This window comes from Dama dama, chromosome 21, assembly GCF_033118175.1.
Source record: "Dama dama isolate Ldn47 chromosome 21, ASM3311817v1, whole genome shotgun sequence".
NCBI lineage: Eukaryota > Metazoa > Chordata > Mammalia > Artiodactyla > Cervidae > Dama > Dama dama.
Genome location: NC_083701.1, coordinates 37,202,482 through 37,225,398, shown reverse-complemented (window position 1 = coordinate 37,225,398; position 22,917 = coordinate 37,202,482). Strand labels below are relative to the sequence as shown.

General features: G+C 42.4%; 1 protein-coding gene across 6 annotated transcripts in view; it reads left to right on the top strand.

The window, feature by feature from the left end:
• JPH1 (junctophilin 1) overlaps nt 1–22,479 on the top strand; it is an 88,789-nt gene extending 66,310 nt beyond the window's left edge. Inside the window, exons 3-6 of one of the 6 annotated variants that reach the window (XM_061123509.1) lie at nt 2,597–2,715; nt 12,677–13,314; nt 19,926–20,021; nt 21,824–22,479. In XM_061123509.1, the coding sequence (XP_060979492.1) occupies nt 2,597–2,715; nt 12,677–13,314; nt 19,926–20,006 (838 nt within the window). In that variant the 3' untranslated portion in view covers nt 20,007–20,021; nt 21,824–22,479. Of the gene's footprint in view, nt 1–2,596; nt 2,716–12,676; nt 13,315–19,925 lie in introns of those variants that run through there. The other 5 variants (XM_061123507.1, XM_061123508.1, XM_061123506.1 and 2 more) reach the window with 5 other exon arrangements.
• The last annotated feature ends 438 nt before the right edge of the window (nt 22,480–22,917 follow it).

Genomic DNA, 22,917 nt, shown 5'->3' with positions numbered 1-22,917 from the left:
CTTCACTTTCTGCCATTAGAGTGGTACCATCTGCATATCTGAGGTTGTTGATATTTCTCCTGGCAGTCTGGATTCCAGCTTGTGATTCATCCAGCTTGGCATTTTGCATGATATGCTCTGCATATAAGTTTAATAAGCAGGGTGACATGACAGTATACAGCCTTGTCATACTCCTTTCCCAATTTTGAACTAGTCCATTGTTCCATGTCTGGTTCTTACTGTTGCTTTTTGACCTGCTTACAAGTTAAGAGACAGATAAGATCGTGTGGTACTCACATCTCTTGAAGAATTTTCTGCAGTTTGTTGTGGTCCACACATTCAAAGCCTTTAGTGTAGTCAATGAAACAGAAATAGATTTTTTCTGAAACGCCTTTGCTTTCTCCATGATCCACTGAAAGTTGGCAGTTTGATTTTGTGGTTCCTCTGCCTCTTTGAAAACCAGGTTGTACATTTGGAAATTCTCTGTTCAAACACTGCTGAAGCCTAGCTTGAAGCCATTTCTTCTAAGGAATTCTTGATCACAGAAGTAGATACAATGGTCATCTGAATTAAATTCACCCATTCCTGTCCATTTTAGTTCACTGATTCCTAAGATGTCAATGTTCAGTCTTTGCCATATCCTGCTTGACCATGCCCAATTTACCTTGATTCATGGACCTACCATTCCCGGTTCCTATGCGATATTGCTCTTTACAGCATTGGACTTTACTTTCAGCACCAGACTTATCCACATCTGAGTGTTATTTCCATTTTGGCCCAGCCGATTCATTCTTACTGAAGCTATTAGTAATTGCCCTCCACTCTTCCCCTGTAGCATATTGCACACTTTCTAACCTGGAGGCTCAAGGTCTTATCTTCTTGCATTTTCCTACTGTCCATGGCGTTCTCCAGGCAAGAATACTAGAGTGGGTTGCCATTTCCTCCTCCAGTGGACCACCTGTTGTCAGAACTCTTCACTATGACCCGTCCATCCTGGGTGACTCTGCACAGCATGGCCCGTGGCTTCATTGAGTTATGCAAGCCCTTTCCCCACGACAAGGCTGTGATACACGAAGGGGTAGGAATATAGTAGAGGACCAAAATTAAGAAAAAAAAATCCCTAAAATAAAAATCTCCATGACACTTAACATTATAGTACAGCAAGCCTCCAAGCTCAGCTAGGTCCTAAGTAGGAGTGAAATGGGCCCCTGCCTGAGAGCAGGGAGTTAGAGAAGGGAATTGGAGAATGGGGCCTCCAGCGTTTAGCCCCAGGTCCTCAGGTCAGACCCTGTCCTCCCCGGCTAGGACACAATGCCATTTCCCAACATTTCCTCTCCTGCTCTCTCTGAAATGAGTGCAGTCACCTCTTTTAGACTCTTCTTAAGCTTTTACTACTAGTTATTATAGCCCTGCCTAGCACTAATAAAAGAAAATAGGAAGTTTATAAAATTATAAGAAGTAGGTGCCCAGGGTCATCTAAATACCAATTGGACAAGATCTCCTTTGGAAGTGGCTGACCCAATCTCAGCCTCCAAGCCCCTCTTCTTGGGCAGGCAGATGTCAGTCTCCAAGTGTCTTGCTACAGGGAGGCCCACTAGGGCTGGGAGGAACCCCTGCTTCCTTCCTCCCAGCCCTAGTCCTCTAGAAAGAGCAGAGGTTTCAGTGGGTAAGGAATCAGGCCAGGGAGAAGGCAGTAGACTGAAAGCGGTAGACCCCTTTCCTCCTCTGCAGTGCCACTTCTCTCCTTTTTTGTTTCACACAAGAAATGTGCCTAAAAAGCAACTAAATGGGCTTCTTGGAACCCTCCTGGGCATGTTGTCCCGGCAGGCCCAGAGGGGAGCCCACGGTGTAGATCTGCTCCCAACTACACATTCAGCAAATCACACTGATAGCATGACCTGGCCGTGCTGGGAGCATGTCCTTCAATACACCGCAGAAATCAATCAGCGCTGGCACTTCCTTGGTGGTCCAGTGGTTAAGACTCCTCACTTCCAGTGCAGGGGGCTGGAGTTTAATCTCCGGTGGAGGAGCTAAGATCCCACATTGTGTGTAGCATGGACAAAAAAAAAAAAAAAAAATTTTTTTTTTAAACTTTTAAAACAAGCAGTCATTCGATGCTACAGATCAGAGTTTTACTATTTTGCCCCCCCAGGAGAGCTTCTTTACTAGCACACCACTGGGCAGATCTTTTTTGCTCAAATCATTATATTGACTCTACCAGAGAAATGAAATCCATGGGCTGTATACTAATTCGCATGATCCAGTCCTGTTCTCCATGGTTGGGAGACAGAAAAGGAGAACCCCACCCCCGGCCAAAGTCAGTAGGGGATTTGATCCTGTACGGTTTGAACAGCAAGCTTTGCCTTAAGCTGCGCATAACTTCCATATACATTCGTCAGCCTTGCAAGAAAGATCAAGGCAACTCGCAGGTGTTCATCCACCCTTTTTATCCTTGAGGTCCCACAGTGGAATGAGTGCGGAACTTCCTGTGGCAGGTGTGGGGCCGGGGTCACCGTGAGCATTGCTTCCCCGCCCCGCCTGCTCCGTAGACCATTGGCGGGTCCTGTGTGATGACCAGGGCGCCGCCCTTGCTGACCCACCCTCTGTGCTCCCGTAGGACCGCCCACGCGAGAGCCAAAGCCGACGCCGCAGACCAGGCCGCGCTGGCCGCCCGCCAGGAGTGTGACATCGCGAGAGCTGTGGCCCGAGAGCTGTCGCCTGACTTCTACCAGCCAGGTGGGACCTGCGATGCTGTTGGTCGGGGGTGGGGAGGTGGGGGCGGGTAGGAGCAGGTAGGACCTGCTGCGATAGGAGGGGGTGGGGAGCTCGGAACGTGGCCTCTGGTTTCCTTTCGCCTGCTTTTCTTTATAGTCTGAAGATCTGTGCCCCCTGAATTTCAGCAGGATTGCAGAAAAATTGGGAAGTTAGAGTAACACATGTCTGAAGTCTTGAGTGTTGGTGCTGGAGTTCTGGCTTGTTCTTCCCCAGAGCGTCTCCCTCGCCTTCTCCCCTCCCACCCAGAGCAGCAAACTTGCAACTGCTAGCATAAACAAGATGAGAATCTAAAAGAAGGATCTAAGAAATTGTGTTAGTGTGTTCGGGTCCATCACAGGTGCTAAAACAAATACCTCAAAATCAGGCATCTGTAACAATCACATTAGCAAAGAAACCAGTAAGTACTATTTTTTTTAATACACCTCAAAGGATGTAAAGAAATGCACCACTTAAAGATAGTTGCCTCTGCACAGACTAAGAGGAGAATGTATGTCATGATAGAAGAAATGAAAGGGACAACCACGCACACAAAATCACCCCAGATCATCTGCCTCTCAAACATTATACCATAGCAGTAAAGAGATAATTTACAGTAGGTTTAAATATTTAATCACTCCTTAGAGCTTTCCTAGTAAACTGTTTCCATCCCTTTCTTTAATATAGGATGTTATAGGGATATGTTTAATATGTGTTCTAGGAAAAGGTGGCTATTGCCATTTTGTTGTTTCTCCATTGTTTTAGAAACAACTTCCTGTTGATTCAAGGGATCAACAGGTTTCCAGGCAAAGAGACTAAAAGAAATGTTCTTAATTTCTAAGTATCAAAATTTGTTTTCTTGGTGAAGAGTTTTTCCACATTGGTTTCTGTTAATCAAGCTGGATAACTAGCACCCTGCACAACACGTGGGTCCAATACCTGTTTGGTTCCAGTGAGGGTGATAAAATACTGAAACCCACATGGCATCCGTGTGACTACATGAACAAGGTAAGTCACAGTGTACAGAAGAGCAAGCTTCCATGTGAAAGCTAGAAAGTTGACTAGAAAGTTGCATGAGTGAATGAGAAAAAAGGACAGGATTTTTTTTTTCTGTAAAGGGTGAAGACAGTAAAAGGCAAAAGACAGTAAAAGACAGTCTTGTTAACAAGACTGTTTTTATGAGAGCGCTTTGGGACAGGCCTGGGTTCAGTTGCAGAGTGATTGAGTTACTATAGAGAAACTAGTTCTGTACTTGGTTCAAGGGAGAAACCAGTGGCGATGGATGTTTTCTTTCATGTGCATCCTTTGTTGTTGTGTTTTATTTTCATTTGTGTCCCATCCGTGGGTCGACTGAAATCATTTCATGCATACTTGTTTTATTAGGAAAGGGAAATTTTCCATTTTGGGGGGTAGGAATAAAGGCTTCTCTGGAAATTCCCACATCCCTGGACCTAAGCACGTTGGGAACTTCTTGTTGTAGGGTGTGAGAGCTGAAGAGGGGGTTCAGCCACCCAGGGGGGGCCCCTTGTCCCTTTGCAGCAGTGATGCTCTTGGGAGCAGCTGGGCAGTCAGGAGACAAAGCAGCTTCATGAAGCAGCCCTGGCCTTGAGCTGCTGTGGAAGCAAACAAACTCGCTATTGTCTGCAGATGGTGATTTCTCGGTTCCCTTGTTCACTCCTCACTGGGGATGGGGTCCCTGAGATTGCCAGTAGGTGTTAACAGAAGGTAAGTGATAGGGGAGGTCATCTCAATTTTTCAGACTAAGAGGTTTTTAAAAGCCTTTTGTGACGTGAAAGCATTGGAGGAGGGGGGGAAATATTGTGAGAAAATGCCATTCCACCCTTTGGTAGCTAAAACGGCGTCACACAAGCCAGTTGTCCCTCAGTAATGAATACATCAGAGTAGCACGAGATGACAAGGGGTCTATTTGAGACAGGAGCTAAGGGGGTCGGCAGCAATCCCCTTTGACCCACAGCCAGCACTACCTTCGGCAACTGTATAAAAAGCCTTTTCTTTACTGAGTATTATTGATCTTCTCAAGGGAGCATAACTCATGCTTTCCACTGTGCATTCTTCACAGGGTGATCAAATCGGATAGACATTTCTGAAAGGGCTTTCAAGTACTTTTTCTGAGTCAGACTGCACATTTCATTTACATATCCCAGATACAAATGTTTCCTTTGTTGGGAATGGATGTGTTGTGCATAGAAGTTGTTAACCCTTGGAAAAAAGGATGTCTGTTATAGCTAATATTTTGAACTTTAATGGTAAGTTACCTCTTTTCAGGAGCTGGCAGTATTTTCAGAAGTTTCCCATCTTAATTCAATTTTATACTTTTTAGCTTAAATCTTTATTATTCTACAGTTCAATTAAAAACTACAGAAAAGGGACTTCCCTGGTGGTCCAGTGGTTAAGACTCTGTGCTCCCAATGCAGGGGGCCTGGGTTCGATCCTGGTCGAGGAACTAGATCCCACATCCCGGCAACTAAGACCTGGTGCAGGCAAATAAATAAATATTTTAAAATGTGGTCATGCGGGATAGCTTTATCATTCAAAGGGCTTGGTTATAACAATAAAAAGCATTCAGATGGATGCATGTGAACGTGTGTGTAGATAATTGCATTCACACACAGAAATCTAAATTGCCATGAGTAAGAGTGACACAGTGAGTCATAACCCCAGAACTTAGAAATAAGATTGCCCTCTGAGAGTTAAATGGACATGAACTTGGGCGAACTCCGGGAGGTGGTTGAGGGACAGGGAGGCTTGGCGTGCTGCTGTCCATGGGGTAGCAGAGTCGGCCATGACTTAGCAACTGAACAGCAACAACTGAGGGTTAAAATGAGCCCTTGAGACAGCACAGGAATGTATAAAGTGATCATTCGTGATAGGTAGTATGTCTGTGGTTCAGCAGGATTTCCTTGTAACCTGATTTAGTGTATTAGAACTTACCAAGAGTTGGTCACCCAAAGTAGTATTAAAACAAAAAGTCACAGAGGCAAAAATAGGCAGTGTCCATTCGAACGCTATCCAGAGGAGAGCGATGCTGTGGCCAGAACCTTGGAGTATTGTTGCACTGGCAGGGACGTTTTGTTATGGGGAAGGACGCAGGGAGAGGTAGCCAGCCGTGTATGGCTCTATTGGCAAGATCATCCGAGTGAGGAAATGGATGCAACAGGCGTGCTCAGCCTGATGCCATTGGATTCTTGATTCATCTCATGCCTCTGTCTTGATTCCACCGTCACCAGTAACCTTCTAATTTTGGTCAAGCTTCTCATGGAGGTCTGCCAGTGGGGAGAGCATGCCCTGGTGGCATCAGTGCTGGTCCCGGCCTTTGTGACATTTACCTCGCTCATTGTGAACTGATGAATCGGTCTTCTGGTGTCACACATCAGTCTTGTGAGCCTCGGCGATGGGAGTCGGCCCTGAGGGATGGCGCGGCTTCAAAGGGCTGATGAAACTGGCTTTCTGAGCCAGGAAAGCCGAGACAGGACTTGGGATGGTCACAGAGGAGGTGGTGGGGAGCTGGACATGGCGAAGGGTAATTGGGAAACTCTGTGTATGGCTCTTTTCCCCCACTGTTTCAGTTTCCTTTCCATCAAGATGCCTTATTTTGTTTTTTATTTCAAGTGATGTTTATCAGTTGTGGGAGTGACTGGTCATGGGTGGAAAAATCGAATGTGACTATATTATGTAGACTATACTTACGTAGAGTATATTATATATACATAGTATAGGTGACTATATTATGTAGAGCCCTCTTGGGAGGTGACCCAAGCAACAGCCTCACAAGCTTCATCTTCCTGGGTTTAAGCATGTTTATTAGTCGACTTGGGCTGCTACAACAAAATACAATGGACATGGTGGCTTACATAACAGACATTTATTTTTCTTAGTTCTGGAAGCTGGAATTCCAAGATCTGGATGCTAACATGATTGGGTTCAGGTGATTCTTCCCAGCTGGCAGACAGCGTTTCCCTAGTCCATGAACCTGGAGGACGAGAACTCTGGTGTCTCTTCCAGATTTTATAAGAACATTAAGTCCATGAGACTCATGAGAGTCTCCCCTTATGAGATAAACTATCTCCCCAAGGCGCCACCACCAAGTAACATCACACTGGGGGTTAGGGCCTCAACATCTGAATTTGTGAGGGCAAGGAAACACAAGCGCTCATGGTATAAGAGCATGTATGTTACACACACATGCATAGAATATGTTGATTGCTTCAAGTGAAGTCTTTTGGTATAGGTTATTTTGAGACAGTGTCAACTAAGCTCACACTTCTGGTATGAATTAGACATCCTAAGAATTGTCTATGCCTTGGAGTAGGAAATAGCAACAATTCCATATTCTTTTGCCTGTGGAATCCCACTGACAGAGGAGCCTGGCAGGCTACAGTCCATGGGGTCACAAAGAGCCAGACACACTAACACACATTATTAATATGTACTTTTTGTTAAGAAAAAAAAAAGTTTCCTGGGATAGATAACTTCTAAACTCACTTTACAGACCCAAAATTTGGAATAATGTTTTTTCATAGAGAAAGGGAAATGGAATAATCTACTAGTTGATGAAAAATTAGCAATGCATGGGACTTCTGGTTATTACCACCTGTGTATCCCACTGTATCCCATTCAACACACACGGGCACTGAAAGCCCGCCATGTGCACAGCCCTGGGCTGAGTGTCCTACGACTTGCAGACCAGAGTGCTGTGGTTGTGTTCTCAGTAGTTGCAGTACAGTAATGGATGGGACCCTAAAGTCCTGTGGGAAAGTGGCATTCTTTCCACATAGAATAGTGATCTGCCATCAGTTGTATAATTTTTTAAAAACCTTTTAATCTGGTCTTCTTTTAGTGATTGACAGTCCTCCTCAAAAATATCTAATTTCCATGTAGTGACTTCTGATGTTGCTACAAAGCATGTGCACTGCCCCGGGGGGTCTTTGTGGTGCCCCCCACCATGTCACCGAGGCTCACCTGTGAAGAACTAGCTGAACGCCCCGCTGTTTTCCACGTGCTGTATCTGTTCAGAGCCTCCATGCCAACTGTAGCTCATAGCCTCTCGTGAGTGTGGTGTGGGGGCCTGACGTGTGCTCAGCGTTGGTGTTTTGTGTTGTGTGGCACGTCAGTTAGCAGGTGACCTGTCTCTGACTTCTTCCCAGAAACACCCCTTAAGGACTCAGAAATACCATCTATAAGAACAGACCAAAGTGCTGACTGCAACAACTCTTAACACTTGTCATCATTTCCTCCCTGGCGATATTCTGACCCATCTTTTTAATGAACCGCTGCATCTAATCAGCTTTATGGTGCTGGCATCACAGCGCGGACACACATTACTACACAGAGCAAGTAGCAGGCACACCATGTGCCTTCCAAGAAAATTGTCCAGGAAAAACTTCTGCCCTCCACGTTATGTTAAATATTTTGTTTTAAAAGCACTTCATCTTACTCTGCAAAATCTATGTCTATATCCTCATTTAGCTGGCCAGTCCCCAGTTGACTATGCCATGTTGGAACCATTTCCAGCTGGATGCAGGTGAGGAAGGCTGGAGTTAGGTCTGGCTCTCGTCAGCATACTTCTGGCCATACTGTTCAAATTTTTTTTGTGTGTGTGTGGAATCAGAAGTCTTTATTTCAGGGTCTCTCACCCTGATGTCTCTTTTTCTCATTTATTTTTATTTTAATTTTATATTGGAGTATAGTTGATCAACGGTGTATTAGTTTCAAGTGCACACCTAAGTGATTCAGTTATACATGTGTCTCTTCTTTTTCAAATTATTTTCCCATGTACGTTATTACAGAACATTGAGCAGAGTTCCCTGTGTGCTACAGTAGTTCCTTGTTGGTTATCTGCTTTAAATATAGCAGTGTGTACATGTCCATCCCAAACTTGCCATGCTTCTAAATGCCAGCTCTGGCTACATTAGAGTTACCTGGAGCATTTATTAAACCTCAAGATTTCTAGGCTTCAATTAGGACTTACTAAATTCTCTGGGAATCGCACCTCACATGCCTCTGCTAGGCAGCACATGAGGAACACTGCTTTGAAGTACGTTTATTCTCTCATCCAGCCAATTTTTAATGGGTAGTAAAGCTTGGAGGTTTTTGTTTGTTTGTTTTTAATCTGAAAGGTGGTGCTAGGAAATTCTTTGAGCTCAACAGATTCTGAGTATCGTCAGAAGCCCTGTAGATAAAACTGAATGAATACGCCTGAAAACCATATCTGAGAAGATGGGCACAAGTAAAAAATGCCTTTCTGAAGACATTTAAGATAAGAAGCAATGCATGAGAGGTCTACAGATCTAAAGAAGTTGGCTAGATTGGTATTTAAGAGTTAATAAGCATAGTAAATACATTCAGTGGAATCCACAATATAGCTTTGTAAGCCCATTGATACAGAATCCTCCAAGAGCCAGATCAGTCTCAGCCTGGCCTATTTAATGGCATAAATTAAGAGGTAGGGGGAGATCTATTTACTTTTTACAAAGAACATTTGAAACTAGGCTTTGTATTCAGGTATTATAGGTCTTTGTTCTTTTTCCAGATAACTAAAGCATATCACTTTTTTTACAAAAATTCTTTTCCTGGGACCCACTATCACTGAATTGACTGAGTTTCCTCCAAAATAAACCACCTCTTGCCGCTGTTAGCATTTAAGCAGTCTCATCCTTTGCTGGCAGCTGTCACGTTGCTGGGACCTGTCAAAGCAGTCCCCATTTCAGCTTCTCCTCTGCTTTCCACAGTAGACGCAGGTGAGACCAGTGGTTACCCAGATAAACCCTAAACTCTTTTAAGTGTCGCCATTCCAGTCTCACATTTTCAAATTGAAGCATGTGGGCTTTGTGACAGCTTTATTTCCTGTGGTTCTGTGACTCTCTTCTCCCAACTTTAAGAATGTATAACTAGCCATGTCTGCCAGAGTCTATTTTGTTCCTGTTCTTTTTGGTGTGTGTATTTAAGTCAGACATTAGCTTTTCATATGCCTTAAGATAGAAAGATCTGCAAAAATAACTTTTGCACTTACCCCTTAGATTGAAGACATTGAAAGTACTTTATAATTTGTGTTTCAGAGTTAGGTGACTTTAAAGGGAAAATCCATTGGCTTTAAGTGTCTTGACCACTAATTAACCTTTGCACGGAACACTTACAACTATGCCTAGATGGGTATTTCAGTCATGCTCTAAAATTGAATGAAAGTGAAGCACAAGTGAAACCAAAGTCTGATGAAATGTGGCATTGAAGGGTGAGAGAAAACATGCCATCATACTGCGGAGGGGGTGTTGTGTAAAATTAAAGTCCCTCATCTGCAGTAGATGAGGGACTTCTCCGTCAAAAACCAGGGTAAATTCTCTTTGTGGGTTTTTGAAAGTCAGGGCAAGCCTGTTGAAAAACATCTCCTTCCAGGGCTGCTGCTAACACATCTTTCTCTTGGTGGTAATGGTCTAGTCAGAGCCCCAAGGAAGGAGCTGGAAAGAAAAACGGCACCTTTTGAATAATTGCAGTTGCCTCTTTTTCTTCGGGCTTCCCTGATAGCTCCGTTGGTAAAGAGTCTGCCTGCAGTGCAGGAGACCCTGGTTCAATTCCTGGGCCGGGAAGATTCGCCTGGAGAAGGGATGGGCTAGCCAAGCAGGATACCTTTCTCTGTGCCAAGAATTCATCCTGCCATAGTTAGTGGATTTAAAAGAAAATTGCCAAGTTTTGTAAAGAGGGTACTTAACCTTAAGTTTAGAAAGGAAATCTCGACTGTCGGCATGTGATCTTGACCTGTTTGGGAAGTTTGAACGCTGAGTGGCGGCTTTATCTTCTGCAGGATGGACTATGAGATAGAACTCTTATGCTTTTGTCCCTTAGTGCAACCTATAAATGTGGGTCCTCGGGAATTCTCGTTTCTGGGCTTAAGACAAAATATCACGCAACATGTAATATAATATATTAAGGATCCACAGGAGCTGTGTGACTTTGGGTTTTTCAGCCACTGCAGCTGTTTCTATATCAGTAAAATCAGGATAATGCCCACTTGCTAGGATGTTGGTGAGGCTTAACACTTCGGAAAACACCTTGTATAATAAATGGCCATCTCACAATAAATAATTATTCAGATCGTCACAGGAAGAGCAGTGACTAGTTGGTAGTAGGTTTTTTATTTTTTTAAATTTATTTTTATACAATTTTTAAAGGTTATTTTCCATTTACAGTTATTCCAAGATATTAGCTATGTTCTCCTTGGTGTACAGTACATCCTTGAGCCTGTCTTAACCACCTATAGTTTGTATCGCCCACTCCCCCACCCCTGCACTGCCTGTCCCTTCCTCCCCACTGGTAACCACAAGATTGTTCTCTATACCTGTGAGTCTGCTAGTTTCCCACATTCATGATGCTAAGTGAAATTAGTCAGAGAAAGACAAATGCTATCCCTTATATGTCAAATTTTTTTATTCCACATATAAGGGATAACATATGGTATTTGTCTTTCTCTGACTTATTTCACTTAGCATCATGCCCTCCGAGTCCATCCATGTGGCCATAAATGGCAAAATTTCATTCTTTTGTCAGTTTTGTGTGTCTAAACCTCTCCTTTATCCATTCATCTGTTGATGGAAGTAGTATGCACTTTTAACAATCAAGGATAATTGTCTTTCAGCCCCACCTGGGGTGAGGGCTGGGCATGGAGGCAGGAAGGGAAGTTAAGAGAGGCAGTGCTCTGGAGTTGACAAGAGCTGGTCAGTCCCTGTAAGCAAGTTGGTGGGTGAGTTCTCCCTTGGATACTCCAGAGGTGATACAGTCAGCTACCTCCCATTTGCAGAGAAGAAGGCCAGTTGGACTGGGTGACCTTGATTTGATTTCCTTTGATGAGAAATGGTGGCTGGGTGAAGCGGTGGCCAAAGGCTGTACAGGGGAGGCTGCTGGGGAAGGGGAGAGTGCCTTGGCAGAAGGGCGTCGCCTTGGAGCACATCTGAGGTCTGCAGAGACTCCCTTCTCTGGATGCTGGCCTCCTGAAGCGCTCACAGCTGGTGGGACAGTCTTGTGGTGCAAGTTCTCCTTACTCTCCCCCAAAACCTGCCCATAAAATAACAATGCACCAGGGTCCCTTTTTAAAAACAGGATTCTCTTTTTATAAAAAATAACATGTGATTGTTAAACAATTCTAAAGTACTCAGGGAAAAAGTCTTGAGACTGCAGAGCCAAAGACAACTGGCTTGTCTTAACTCTGATGCCTGCAGAAACAAGGCCGATGAAAAGCCAGACTCTGAAGGGCCTCTGAGTAAGTTATCCTGTGAAGTGTAACCTACACTTCGGTGTTTGTTTCTAACTGGGCGGTGTAAATGCTCCTTTGATGAAGGGTCATTATGGTTATTTGCATGTTCTCCTCCAGTGTTGATGCTTTATTAAACATTCTTTTAATATATTTAAGTGTTCTAATATATTAAATATTAAGCATACAAGTCAGTTTATTTTTGTATATGAGCATATACTTTGTATTTTAGTTATACCATGTAATTTGAATGTGCAGATTAATTATGGTGCTGTCAGCAGCGCTCCATCCATATGAATTCTGCCAGCCGGAGGGAACAGTACAATTACATGGGAAATCAGGACTGTTTCACTTTTATGGCTATCAAAATAGTGTAAATTAATGGTACATATGTGTGTGCGTGTGCTAAGTAGTGTCCGAATCTGTGCGACCTTGTGGACCGTAGCCTGCCAGGCTCCTCTGTTCATAGGATTCTCCAGGCAAGTACATATCACCTTAATCTTTCTCCCAGGGCATGAAACCACCTTGTGCGTAGTCAAAGCCCTATAAATACATTTTAAAGAAAAAGAGGAAAGGCTAAGTTGATTTAGCAAATATATATATATGTTTGCAGCCATGAGAGGAATAAGCCTTTATGCCTTATTTTCATTTTATCACCTCCCGTTCTGTTGTCCACTTTCTCCCCAGGCCCAGATTATATCAAACAGAGATTTCAGGAAGGTGTAGATGCTAAAGAAAAGCCCGAAGACAAGGTCCCGGAAAAGCCCCCCACACCAAAGGAATCGCCTCACTTCTACCGCAAAGGCACCACACCCCCAGAGTCTCCTGAGCCAAGTCCCAGAGAAGGCCGCTCTCCCTCCCCAAAGCCCGCAAGGAAGCAGAACCCCAGTTCAGGGGCGAGACTCAACCAGGACAAACGCAGCGCGGCTGAGGAGAAGGTGACGGCCGCTGTCAACAAGCCCTTGACCTCCAAGGCGCCCCCGAAGGAGGTGGGGGCGGTCGTGCCCTCCTCCAAGTACTCTGGCCGCCACCACATCCCCAACCCCAGTAACGGGGAGCTGCACACTCAGTACCACGGCTACTACGTGAAACTGAACGCCCCCCAGCACCCTCCGGAGGACACGGAGGAGGAGGGGTCGAGCCAGTCTTCCTCGGCACTGGTGCACAAGCCGTCACCCAACAAGTGGAGTCCCCCTAAATCTGTGACAAAACCAGTTGCCAAAGAAAGCAAAGCTGAGCCAAAAGCTAAGAAGTCTGAACTTGCTATACCAAAGAACCCAGCGAGCAGTGATGCGCGCCCTGCTTTGGAAAAAGAAGCCAATTCAGTAAGTTGTACGAGACGTGGTTCCCTGTCCCTCTGCTCCTCTGGGTTCTTCTGGGTGGCATCAGGGGAGATCGGCGCCTTGAAGACAAGGAGCCCAGGGCTCTGAAGGGTAGCGTTTATTAGCACCAGTGGCCTAGCCACCAGGGGCTCTCCGCGCAGCATTTCCTCCATGTTCACGCGGCCTCCCTCAGGCTTCCTACAGGTGGGCTCACGTGACCACCTTGTCCCAGCTCCACTTTCACAAGCCTTTACCAGCATGTGGTGGTAAGCTTCATGGGAGCTGTCTTATCAGCTCCAGCTGTGGTAACAAAAAACTATATACCTTGAACTGTGTGGTTTAAAAATCAAACGTTTATTTGTCACAGTTCTGGAGGCTGAGTGGTCCCAAGATCAAGGCACCAGCAGATCTGAGGTCTGGTGAGAACCCGCTGCCTGGTCCATGGACCATGGGCCACCTTCTCCCTGAGTCCTCGCAGGGCTAAAAAAGGGGAAACAAATACCGTCAAAGGGCTCCAACCTCACGACCCGATCACCTCCCCAAGGTCCATCCTCCAGGGCTTAGGGCTTCATTGTGTGAATTTTGGGGCAGGGGACACAAACGGGCAGCCTGTAACAGCAGCTGACTACTGGGGCTGGGAACGAATCATGCACCTTGGCCCAGAGGCCGGCCGTTGTGCTCTAACCAGGAGGAGAGTTCCACTGCCGTTTGCTAAGTTCTTAATTTACCTTTAGATTCCACCCCAACGACAGTCAGCATCTTTCAACAAAACGTCTTTTCTGGCTATTGTGAATTATTCTCATAAATGTTTAGTTTGGATTTTATTCAATAGCCAGGCTTTTAAGAACTATTTCTCTCCTGTATAAGTGAAAATTTTCAATTGGTTAAGAAAGTTACTTTGGTTTTCTAATTCCTCAGAGAGTAAATCTTCCTAAAATTTCAGTTTTCTCATAGATGCTCGTTTTATTATGAGTCTTGACCATTTACTGTTTCTATTAATTCAACCAGAAAGCTCTCATTGATAGATATCAATATCCTTATTCAGTAAGGTTTAAAATTCTATTAAATTGTTGACCTGGTCATATGGCTTTGGAAAAGATTGTAATTTAGGGAAGAAGCCACAGTTGACCCAGTATTGACTAGTAATTTCTGAGACATATTTGCGTAAAGGTGTAGATTAATATTTTGGCCAATGAGAATATAACCATCAGTTTACTTTTGTCTGTTCAGTCTACTCATAGGGTTAACATTGAAATTCATTTTTCAACTAACTTTTATGTTTGAAATTTCTTAGGTTTATTTTGCTAATATCTATTAACATGGGTTCCCACCTTATTTAAATTCTCACCTTTTTAATTATCTAAATTAATCAAATTAACATGATTAACTTTCCAAGAGTCAAGCTTTTATATAGATACGTGGTTTTCAAAACAGTAGTTTTGAGACTCACTGTTCAGTAAGCATTTTTTTAACATTGATATATCAGTATTCTGATACTAAATATGTGTTAATGTTATCACTACTGAGTTTGTTAAATGTGATAACTTCTCTTTTGGCTTTCAGCATTTATCCATAGGGTTAGTCAAGCTTCCCATATAAATTGGCATTAGTTTGCTTAATTTACAAGAGGAAAATTCAGACAATACAAGGCTATATCGTTTATACCTTTTGGATACCCATTAGTGGGGTTCAGTTGATTTTAAGAACTCCCTAAGGGAAAGTTTATGCCCCAGTGTCCCTCACATTAGGTGAGTTACCTAGTTCTTACCTGTAATAAACTGTTACTGATTGGTATGTTTGGTGAATTAGCGCCTTCTTGTTTAGAAACAGCATCTGTTTCGTGGATGTGCAGAACATTCGGCTTCTGGGAGTTAGCCAGGCATCGTGTAGCTCTGCAGGCTGGTCTCTAGGGTTCCCTTGGACACCCCAGGATAGGAGGCGGCCAGCAGCTCTGTACCTCTGTTAGGAGCTGGAAGTCAGGGCTGAATTGGCACCTGGTGGCTCAGACGGTAAAGCGTCTGCCTACAATGTGGGAGACCGGGATTCGATCCCTGTGGGTCAGGAGCATCCTCTGGAGAAAGAAATGACAACCCCCTCCAGTACTCTTGCCTGGAAAATCCCATGGACGGAGAAGCCTGGTACGCTACAGTCCATGGGGTCGCAAAGAGTCGGACATGACTGAGCAACTTCACTCTCTCACTCTGTAAAGAGTTTAACAATTAACCTTCCCTTCCTTGATAACAGAAAGCTGCCTTTCACACCCCTGGTAACTGTTTTCTTCACAGGGAGTTAGGAACGTGACAGAATCATCCTAAAGGTAGTCAGTGAATGACCTTTAAAACAAAAGAGCACTACATACAATTTTGAAATTAAGACAGTGTGTAAGTTAGAAGTTTACAAATAACAACTTGGAAACTCGCAGAAACACTCACACTAAAGCAGACCTTAGAGGGGAAACCAGACTGAGTTCCTCTTTGTGAGACAGTGTGAGAGGTCCACTTTGAGTCAGAATCACCAAACAATTTTCAGAATTGTAGTCAGCCAGCTTCCTGAGAGTGTAGGCTACTAGCTAAGGGTGTGGCCTCTTATGCCAGACAACACAGGGTCAAATCCCAGCTGTGTTACTTACCAGCTCTTTGACTTTTACGCAAGTTTCTTAACCTGTTCTGTGACTTAGTTTCTTCATCTGTACCTGTATCAAGGGTTGTGAAGATTAATATCAGTGGTTGTAAGTTGATCCTTGTAAAGGTCTTAGTGCCTCGCATAGGGTAGATATTCAGAAAGCGCTGACTGTTATTAAGTTCACCTCAACACTAGTTGGCGCATAAACAGTTCATAAATATTTTCCAGTAGGTTTTGATCCATCCTCAGGATCACCCTGGGTATTGATTCCTAGAAATAGAATCTTCGGGGACACAGGCTAACACGTGGGAGAAGGGGAGCCACAGCAGGGATTACTTTACAACCTTCTTCCAGTCTGTGACTCCTGTGGGCAGTGGTTGCACGAGGACTCATGTCCCAGGAAAGTACATTCTATGTGATGCCAAGATTTTTGTAGGATTTTTGCAATATGGCAACTTGGGTAGAAGGCAATAAGGAGATACCTTGAGAACCTTATGATCAAAGAGACTAGTGAGGGGTCTTCTAGTTAGGAGACTCAACTCCTGAAAACAGCCCACACTTTTCTCTTAGCAGTTACACTGATCAGCTTCCAAGTTTGAGATTTACCAATGTTTTTTCTGAATTGTTATAAAACCTAAGGCAGCCATGTTAGATCAGGTTTGAACCACACACACACAGTAAACACATGTAACTAACTTTTGCTTTTTTCATGTTTTTGGAGAAGCTTGAAGTTTATCAAATTGTACTAACTCTTCAGAAAATTCTTCATAATTTTAAATGAGTGATAGTCTCTTGAAGAAAAAAATTCTTGAGTTAGAACTTCTTTCCATAGTTTGACTTCCTGTACATTAGTTTCTAACTGCCTGAAAGTTTCTTCTAATCAAGACTTGTACTCTGCCCTGCTTCTTGTATTACACCTGTCTCAGTCAGTCTTCAAAAGCAAGGCTGACTTTTTTTCTTTTTGCTATTTTAAGCTACAACTGGCCACTGCAGTCATATTTATGAGGCTTCACCTTAAAGCTTTCCACTCTGTACCCAGCCCAGGTGTCTGATGAGCACAGAGGTCATGTCTTGATATCCACCTGTTAAACATAGTGTCCCAGAATTTAATTTTTTTACCTGGCTGTTTGAGCCTTTTATTGCCTGTTTACTCTTATCTAAACTGAGTCATCTCTAAAAATAGCTTTATAAGTGGAGCTATACTGGTAGGATAAATATATGTGTATATTAGAATATATATGGGAGAAATACTTATTCAATAGAAATTATGTCTGTATAAATATACACAAACCCAAAATACTGACGAATTCAAAAAGTTAGATAAATTCATGGAACCTTTTAAAGACTCAGAGTGGGAGTGAAAGGTCCAGGCACACCATTACTGAAGGTACTTTCTCTATCATTCTGCTTTCTCAGGGTCCCTTGTAAGTCACTGAACTTTGCATCATATTGGTTTGACGTTACTTTCCCTTGTCTTCTTTCATTATCACTCACTATCTTGAGGAATTATGAAATGAAATCCACTAATCCAAAAGAGGTGAAAGGATCCCAGAATTCTTAACAGATTCCTAAGAAAATCTAAACACATTCAGTGAGCAAAGTCTATTCAGTATGTATATTAATAGCATTTCCGTAATCTCTGGCCTGAGTAATAATGTTGAAAGATCATCAATTATTTTCTAAGAGTTTCCCTACATTATTTATATGTTGTAAGCTAACCATAATTGAGGAGTTACACAGGTTAGTACTCTGCTATTAATTTAGAACACAACTATTCTAAAAGACCCATTGGTCATTATCAAGAACTGATGTTTTTCTGATACTATAGGATATAGATGAAAATTCCAGTTTAAAGAAGTTGATGGTAAATTATTTTTAAACTAAGGCCTGTGACTTTAATAGAGATGAAGAACATGTAGTTCTGAAGTGAACAGACCAAAGTTACTTAATCTCAGTTCTAATTTATTCAAACTGGCTGAGTAACCTTGGGCAAGACACTTACCTTTTTGGAGGTTTGTAAAATGGAACTAATAATCACTGTGAAGAATTATTTTCCTCCCGTTTGCTTGGAGTGTAGGAACTAGGCTTTTTCTTCTAAGAATCCCTCTATAACACCCATTTTTATTCCTCTTCTCTGCCACCCTGATTTTATGAATCACCCTGTTCTTCATTTAATACAGTGTTCAGCCACCACATCCATAGTATTGGAAAAGTGGAAGGTGGGTTCTCATTAAATACTGGTTGTCTGGATGAACTGGACAGCCCTTATGTGTGAGTACATAGTGGTGAACAAGGAGGACCCCTGTGGGACTCAGTCTGGGGGAAAAGATGGCAGTTAACAAGAAAGGACAGTAAGGTGTGAAGTGTTAGGACACAGAAAGAGGAGACACTCTGACCTCTACCAGGGAGGATGTGGCCTCATCCAGAAAAGAGGCCTCCTTGAAGGACATGGGACTCAAGCCCTGGACCCCGTGAGATGAGCACTAACCATTGGCAGTTCCAGCCTCCCTTACTCACCACCCTCCACAAATCACATCATTACAGCATCTGAAGACTGACACAGTTTCACTGTAGGATAATCAACTATAGTACAACTGGTTCCTCGTCCGTAAAATGAGAATAAAACTACCTACCCCACCTCCCTTATAAGGCAAGTTTTAGAGCACTTTCAATGCCACTTAAGAATTAGACACTATTTTAATAGTTAATACCAAGAATGCCTCTTTATAGTAAAGATAGCCAAGCACAACCAGATCTAAACAGATGGGTCATACAACGGTTTTGTTTTGTATTTTTAAAAAAGTAAATTTGTGGCACTTTAGACTGTGTGGTATTTATTATAGTGGTACTTACCAAAATAGGATTCTGTGATTTGTTAAAATATAACTTGATTTCTGAAATACTGTGGCTGTGAGCAGAGAAATTAAAAAAAGATCTTACACAGTAATTTAACGAAAGGGTTCAATTTCCCACTTGTAGTTTTTACCTTAAGGAAGGGATGGTATCCAAAAAGAAGACCAGAGAAAACAAGAGTCAAAGAACCTCCTCCTGAGTTTTTCCTGAACTTTGCCAGAGCAGCCTCACCATCCTTCAGATTTCACTCTCCTGTTTCCAGCTGCCTTGATAAGGAAATGATTTCTTCCTAGAAATCATTACACCCTACCTAACAAAAATGCATCTTTAATTCCCATCAGTTTTAAACCCATTATGGTGAGCTGTCTCACCCAGACTGTTGCCCAGTGTTTTAAGGTGAAGTCAATTATTTTTTAAGTCATTTTTTAGGTTTAATCAATACTAGATTCATTTTTCTGTGAAAGTTCAGAGATGACTCCATCTAAATACAACATAGCTATTTTTAGTTTATATCTTTTAGAACTGTTGTCATTATTCATGCTTTATTTACTGCAACTGTGTTGTTGTTGTTCACACACTAAGTCATGTCCAATTTTTTGCAACCCCTTTGGATGGCAGCATGCCAGGCTTCCTTGTCCTTCACTGTCTGCTGGAGTTTGCTCAGACTCAGGTCCATTGAGTTAGTGATGCTATCTAACCATCTCATCCTCTCCCAACCTCTTCTCCTCCTGTCCTCAATCTTTCCCAACGTGAGGGCCTTTTCTAATGAGTCACCTCTTCACATCAGATGGCCAAAGTATTGGAACTTCAACATCAGTCCTTCCAATGAATACTCAGGGCTGATTTCCTTTAGGATTGACTGGTTTGATCTCCTTGCTGTCCAAGGGACTCTCTCAAGAGTTTTCTCCAGCACCACAGTTTGAAAGCATCAATTCTTAGGCACTCAGCCTTCTTTATGGTCCAACTCACACCTGTACATGACTACTAGAAAAACCATAACTTTGACTATGTGGACCTGCAGCTGTGTTGTGTCTTTTTAAGTATTTTTGGTAATTGATTTTGTGAGCTAATTTAACTGTTGCTGTTAACGTGGGAAAGTAACACTTAGAATTTTCTATTTTGTTCTGTTTCATTTCCAGGGCCCTAATTCAATCATGATCATCCTCGTCATGCTGTTGAATATCGGGTTGGCCATTCTTTTTGTTCACTTTCTAACTTGATTGGAATTAGGAAAGGTAAGAATAGCCTTAATTTCTATATAAAATCGCAATCTATCACATTCTTTTCCCCTATTCAGATTTACTTTTTTTTTTTTTTTTTTTTTTTAACAACCGTGCATTGTCCTTCAATTTAATTTTGGCTGCGCCTGAATGTGATTCAACATAGTTACTTAATGATATCACTGTTTTGACCCTTCGGTGAAGTCATGACAACTAGTGGTGTGAGCCCACGGTCCTCTGCAGTGGTGTCATCAGCCCTTTAAATGGCACACTCCAGGCAGACTCAGACACAGGGAAGGAGGCTTGGAATTAGGATGGGCTCACAAGAGAGAGAGAGAGAAAGATGGAAAATTCAGCCGGAGGACCTGTCCAGTCCCCCCTGGGAAGGCGTTGTGGCTATGGGGTCCTCTGGGAGCTGAAGCAGTCAACCATGTTGGAGAGCAAAACTTAATAATCATTCTTTCTTAACATCTGCTGAAGCAGCCCCATCCGGCGAAGTTCTTGGCAGTGGCTACTCCATCTGTCCTAGCAGAGTGTGACTAAACTGGAGATATATGGAGCTGCTTTTTTTTTTTTTTTTTCTTTTTTTTGACGGAAGTCAACAGCTGCCTTACTATTTTACCATCTGACGTTGCTAGTAGGGAGCTGGGGAAACAAACGACCGCCCTAGGAATGCGGTTGGAGGATTGTGTTGCTGCGGCCATGGTTCCAACATTCACTCCTGTCTCAGTAGAGGAAGTAGGCAGCAGCATCACTCACCAGTCTTATGCCACGACCTGCTGCTTTCTCATCTCCTGGAACGTCCCGGGAGAGAAGGTTTTGTCGGCTTGTGCACGGTTCTGTTCATTTCTGCTGTTTACTTAAATCTGATGTGTGGTCACCTACAGCGTGCGGTCCTGGCCGGAGGAGGCACACGTGTCGCATCTCGAGGAAAAGAAAACAACAGAACTCTAGAGAAAATGTGTTTATTTTATAGCAATACATCATTCTTCGTATCATGTTTAGTCTTCCTAAACCTGTAAAAGGCTATTTAAAATTTAGCAATTTGAAGGCATTATACCTAAGAAATCACTTAAACATTTTTAACACTACTGAGATGAATTTATTTATGCACTTCAGAGGTGCTAAATTTTAAAAGCTGAAAGACAACAGAATTCTAAGAAGTATAGTCAAAATGTTGCATGGGTTGCAGTAATCAGTGTTCAAAGGATTCAGTTTCATTGCTGACGTACTTTAACAACCAAATAAAATCTTGTCAGTGGCTATGTTAATTCCCATGAAAGTTAAGCAAGATGCTATTAATAACTGCTCTTCTCTTTTTTTTTTTCCCACAACTTACAAATTTTCATTGAATACATTCAGGTAGAGCATAAAGCTTTGTTCAATCAGTGCTTCTCAATTTTATGCCTTTCGTGTTTTTCAAAGTCCTTTTGTAATTTTATTTCACACTTTAAAGGCGTAGACAATTTTTAAGTATCTGTCTTTTGCAGTCCTTTGTTGTTCTGACATAAACGGATTTTTTTGCTGTTTTATAATTTATTCTTTATTACTCAGAAGCATGCTTATTTAGAGAAACTATGTGGGCTTTATATAATTATTTAAAAAGAAAATCAGGGGAGGAAAGTTATCCATTCAATCTTGGTAAAATATTAAGGAGAGGGAGCTATTCCTAAGTATTTTCATGATCTGCATGGTTTAATCAGATTTTTCTTACCTTATTTGCTCCCGTTTCGATGCAGAAGAGAGAAGTCATATGTTAGCACAGATGTGGGCTGAATGTCACCTGCAGGGTAGTAACCCAGTGGTGTTTTTTGCAGAAGTACAATATGTTGAAACTCCTGGGTGTGACCAATATGGAATAAAGAAGAAAGCAGAAAGAGAGCAAATGAAAATTACAACTTGTATATTTATTTTTTACATTTTGCTTTGACTTTTAAATCTAGGAAGTACATTTTTACCCAAGAAACGTTTCAGTTCCTGTGTCGGTCTCCACACTCTCACTGCTCCTTCCTAACCCCATAGCTCTTGATGCTGGGAAAGCTGATTTTTTTTAAAAAAAATGAAATAAAATATTTAATCTTAAGTGTTTATTTCAAATGTGTAATGCTTTGGAAATAATGGGTAACAGATAATAAAGGATATGTTTATAAAGTGAGCATGTTGGTTCCATTTATAAATATATGTATGATTTATAAGCTTTTTTAAAACAAAGCTCAAATTGTTGGTATTTTTCTAAAATGTGCACAGCTGTATTTTACATGAAAGGCTCTTTCTAATGGGTTGTTATACTGTACTCTACATTTTGGACAGCACATGAAGTCTGCCAATGTACTTAATAAAACATGACTTTGTTTATTTAAAGTTTCTTGCTGTGAAAAAGAACTCCCTACCTGCGAGTTCCGTTATTTATAATCCTTGAAACCAAAATGTATAATGTACAGTTTTCACAACTGTATCTGCTCTAATAAAAAAAAAAGTTGGTTATTAATAAAGTTGCAGGTGTGTTTCCTTTAAGAGTAAATTACTGTCTTGAGTTATGTGGAATTTTTTGATGGTGATGGTGTTGAAAGATCTGATGAAAAATTAATAATAGAAATGGGCGGGGGACAGCACAGTGCTCAAAGAATCCACCTGGCAGAAGGACACAGTGCTGCACCATTATTTTTTTCTATGTTTCTTTCACCTTGGGCCTTTCAAGTAATTTTGCAAAATAAGATTCTTGGCTCTGCTCATTGCCTTCATTGTATATGCACTCAGTCATGTCCAACTCTTTGCAACCCTATGGACTGTAGCCCGCCAGGCTCCTCTGTCCATGGGATTTCCCAGGCAGGAATACTGGGACAGGTTGCTATTATTTCCTTATCCAGGGGATCTTCCCGACTCAGGGATCAACCCGTGTCATTAACTGTAT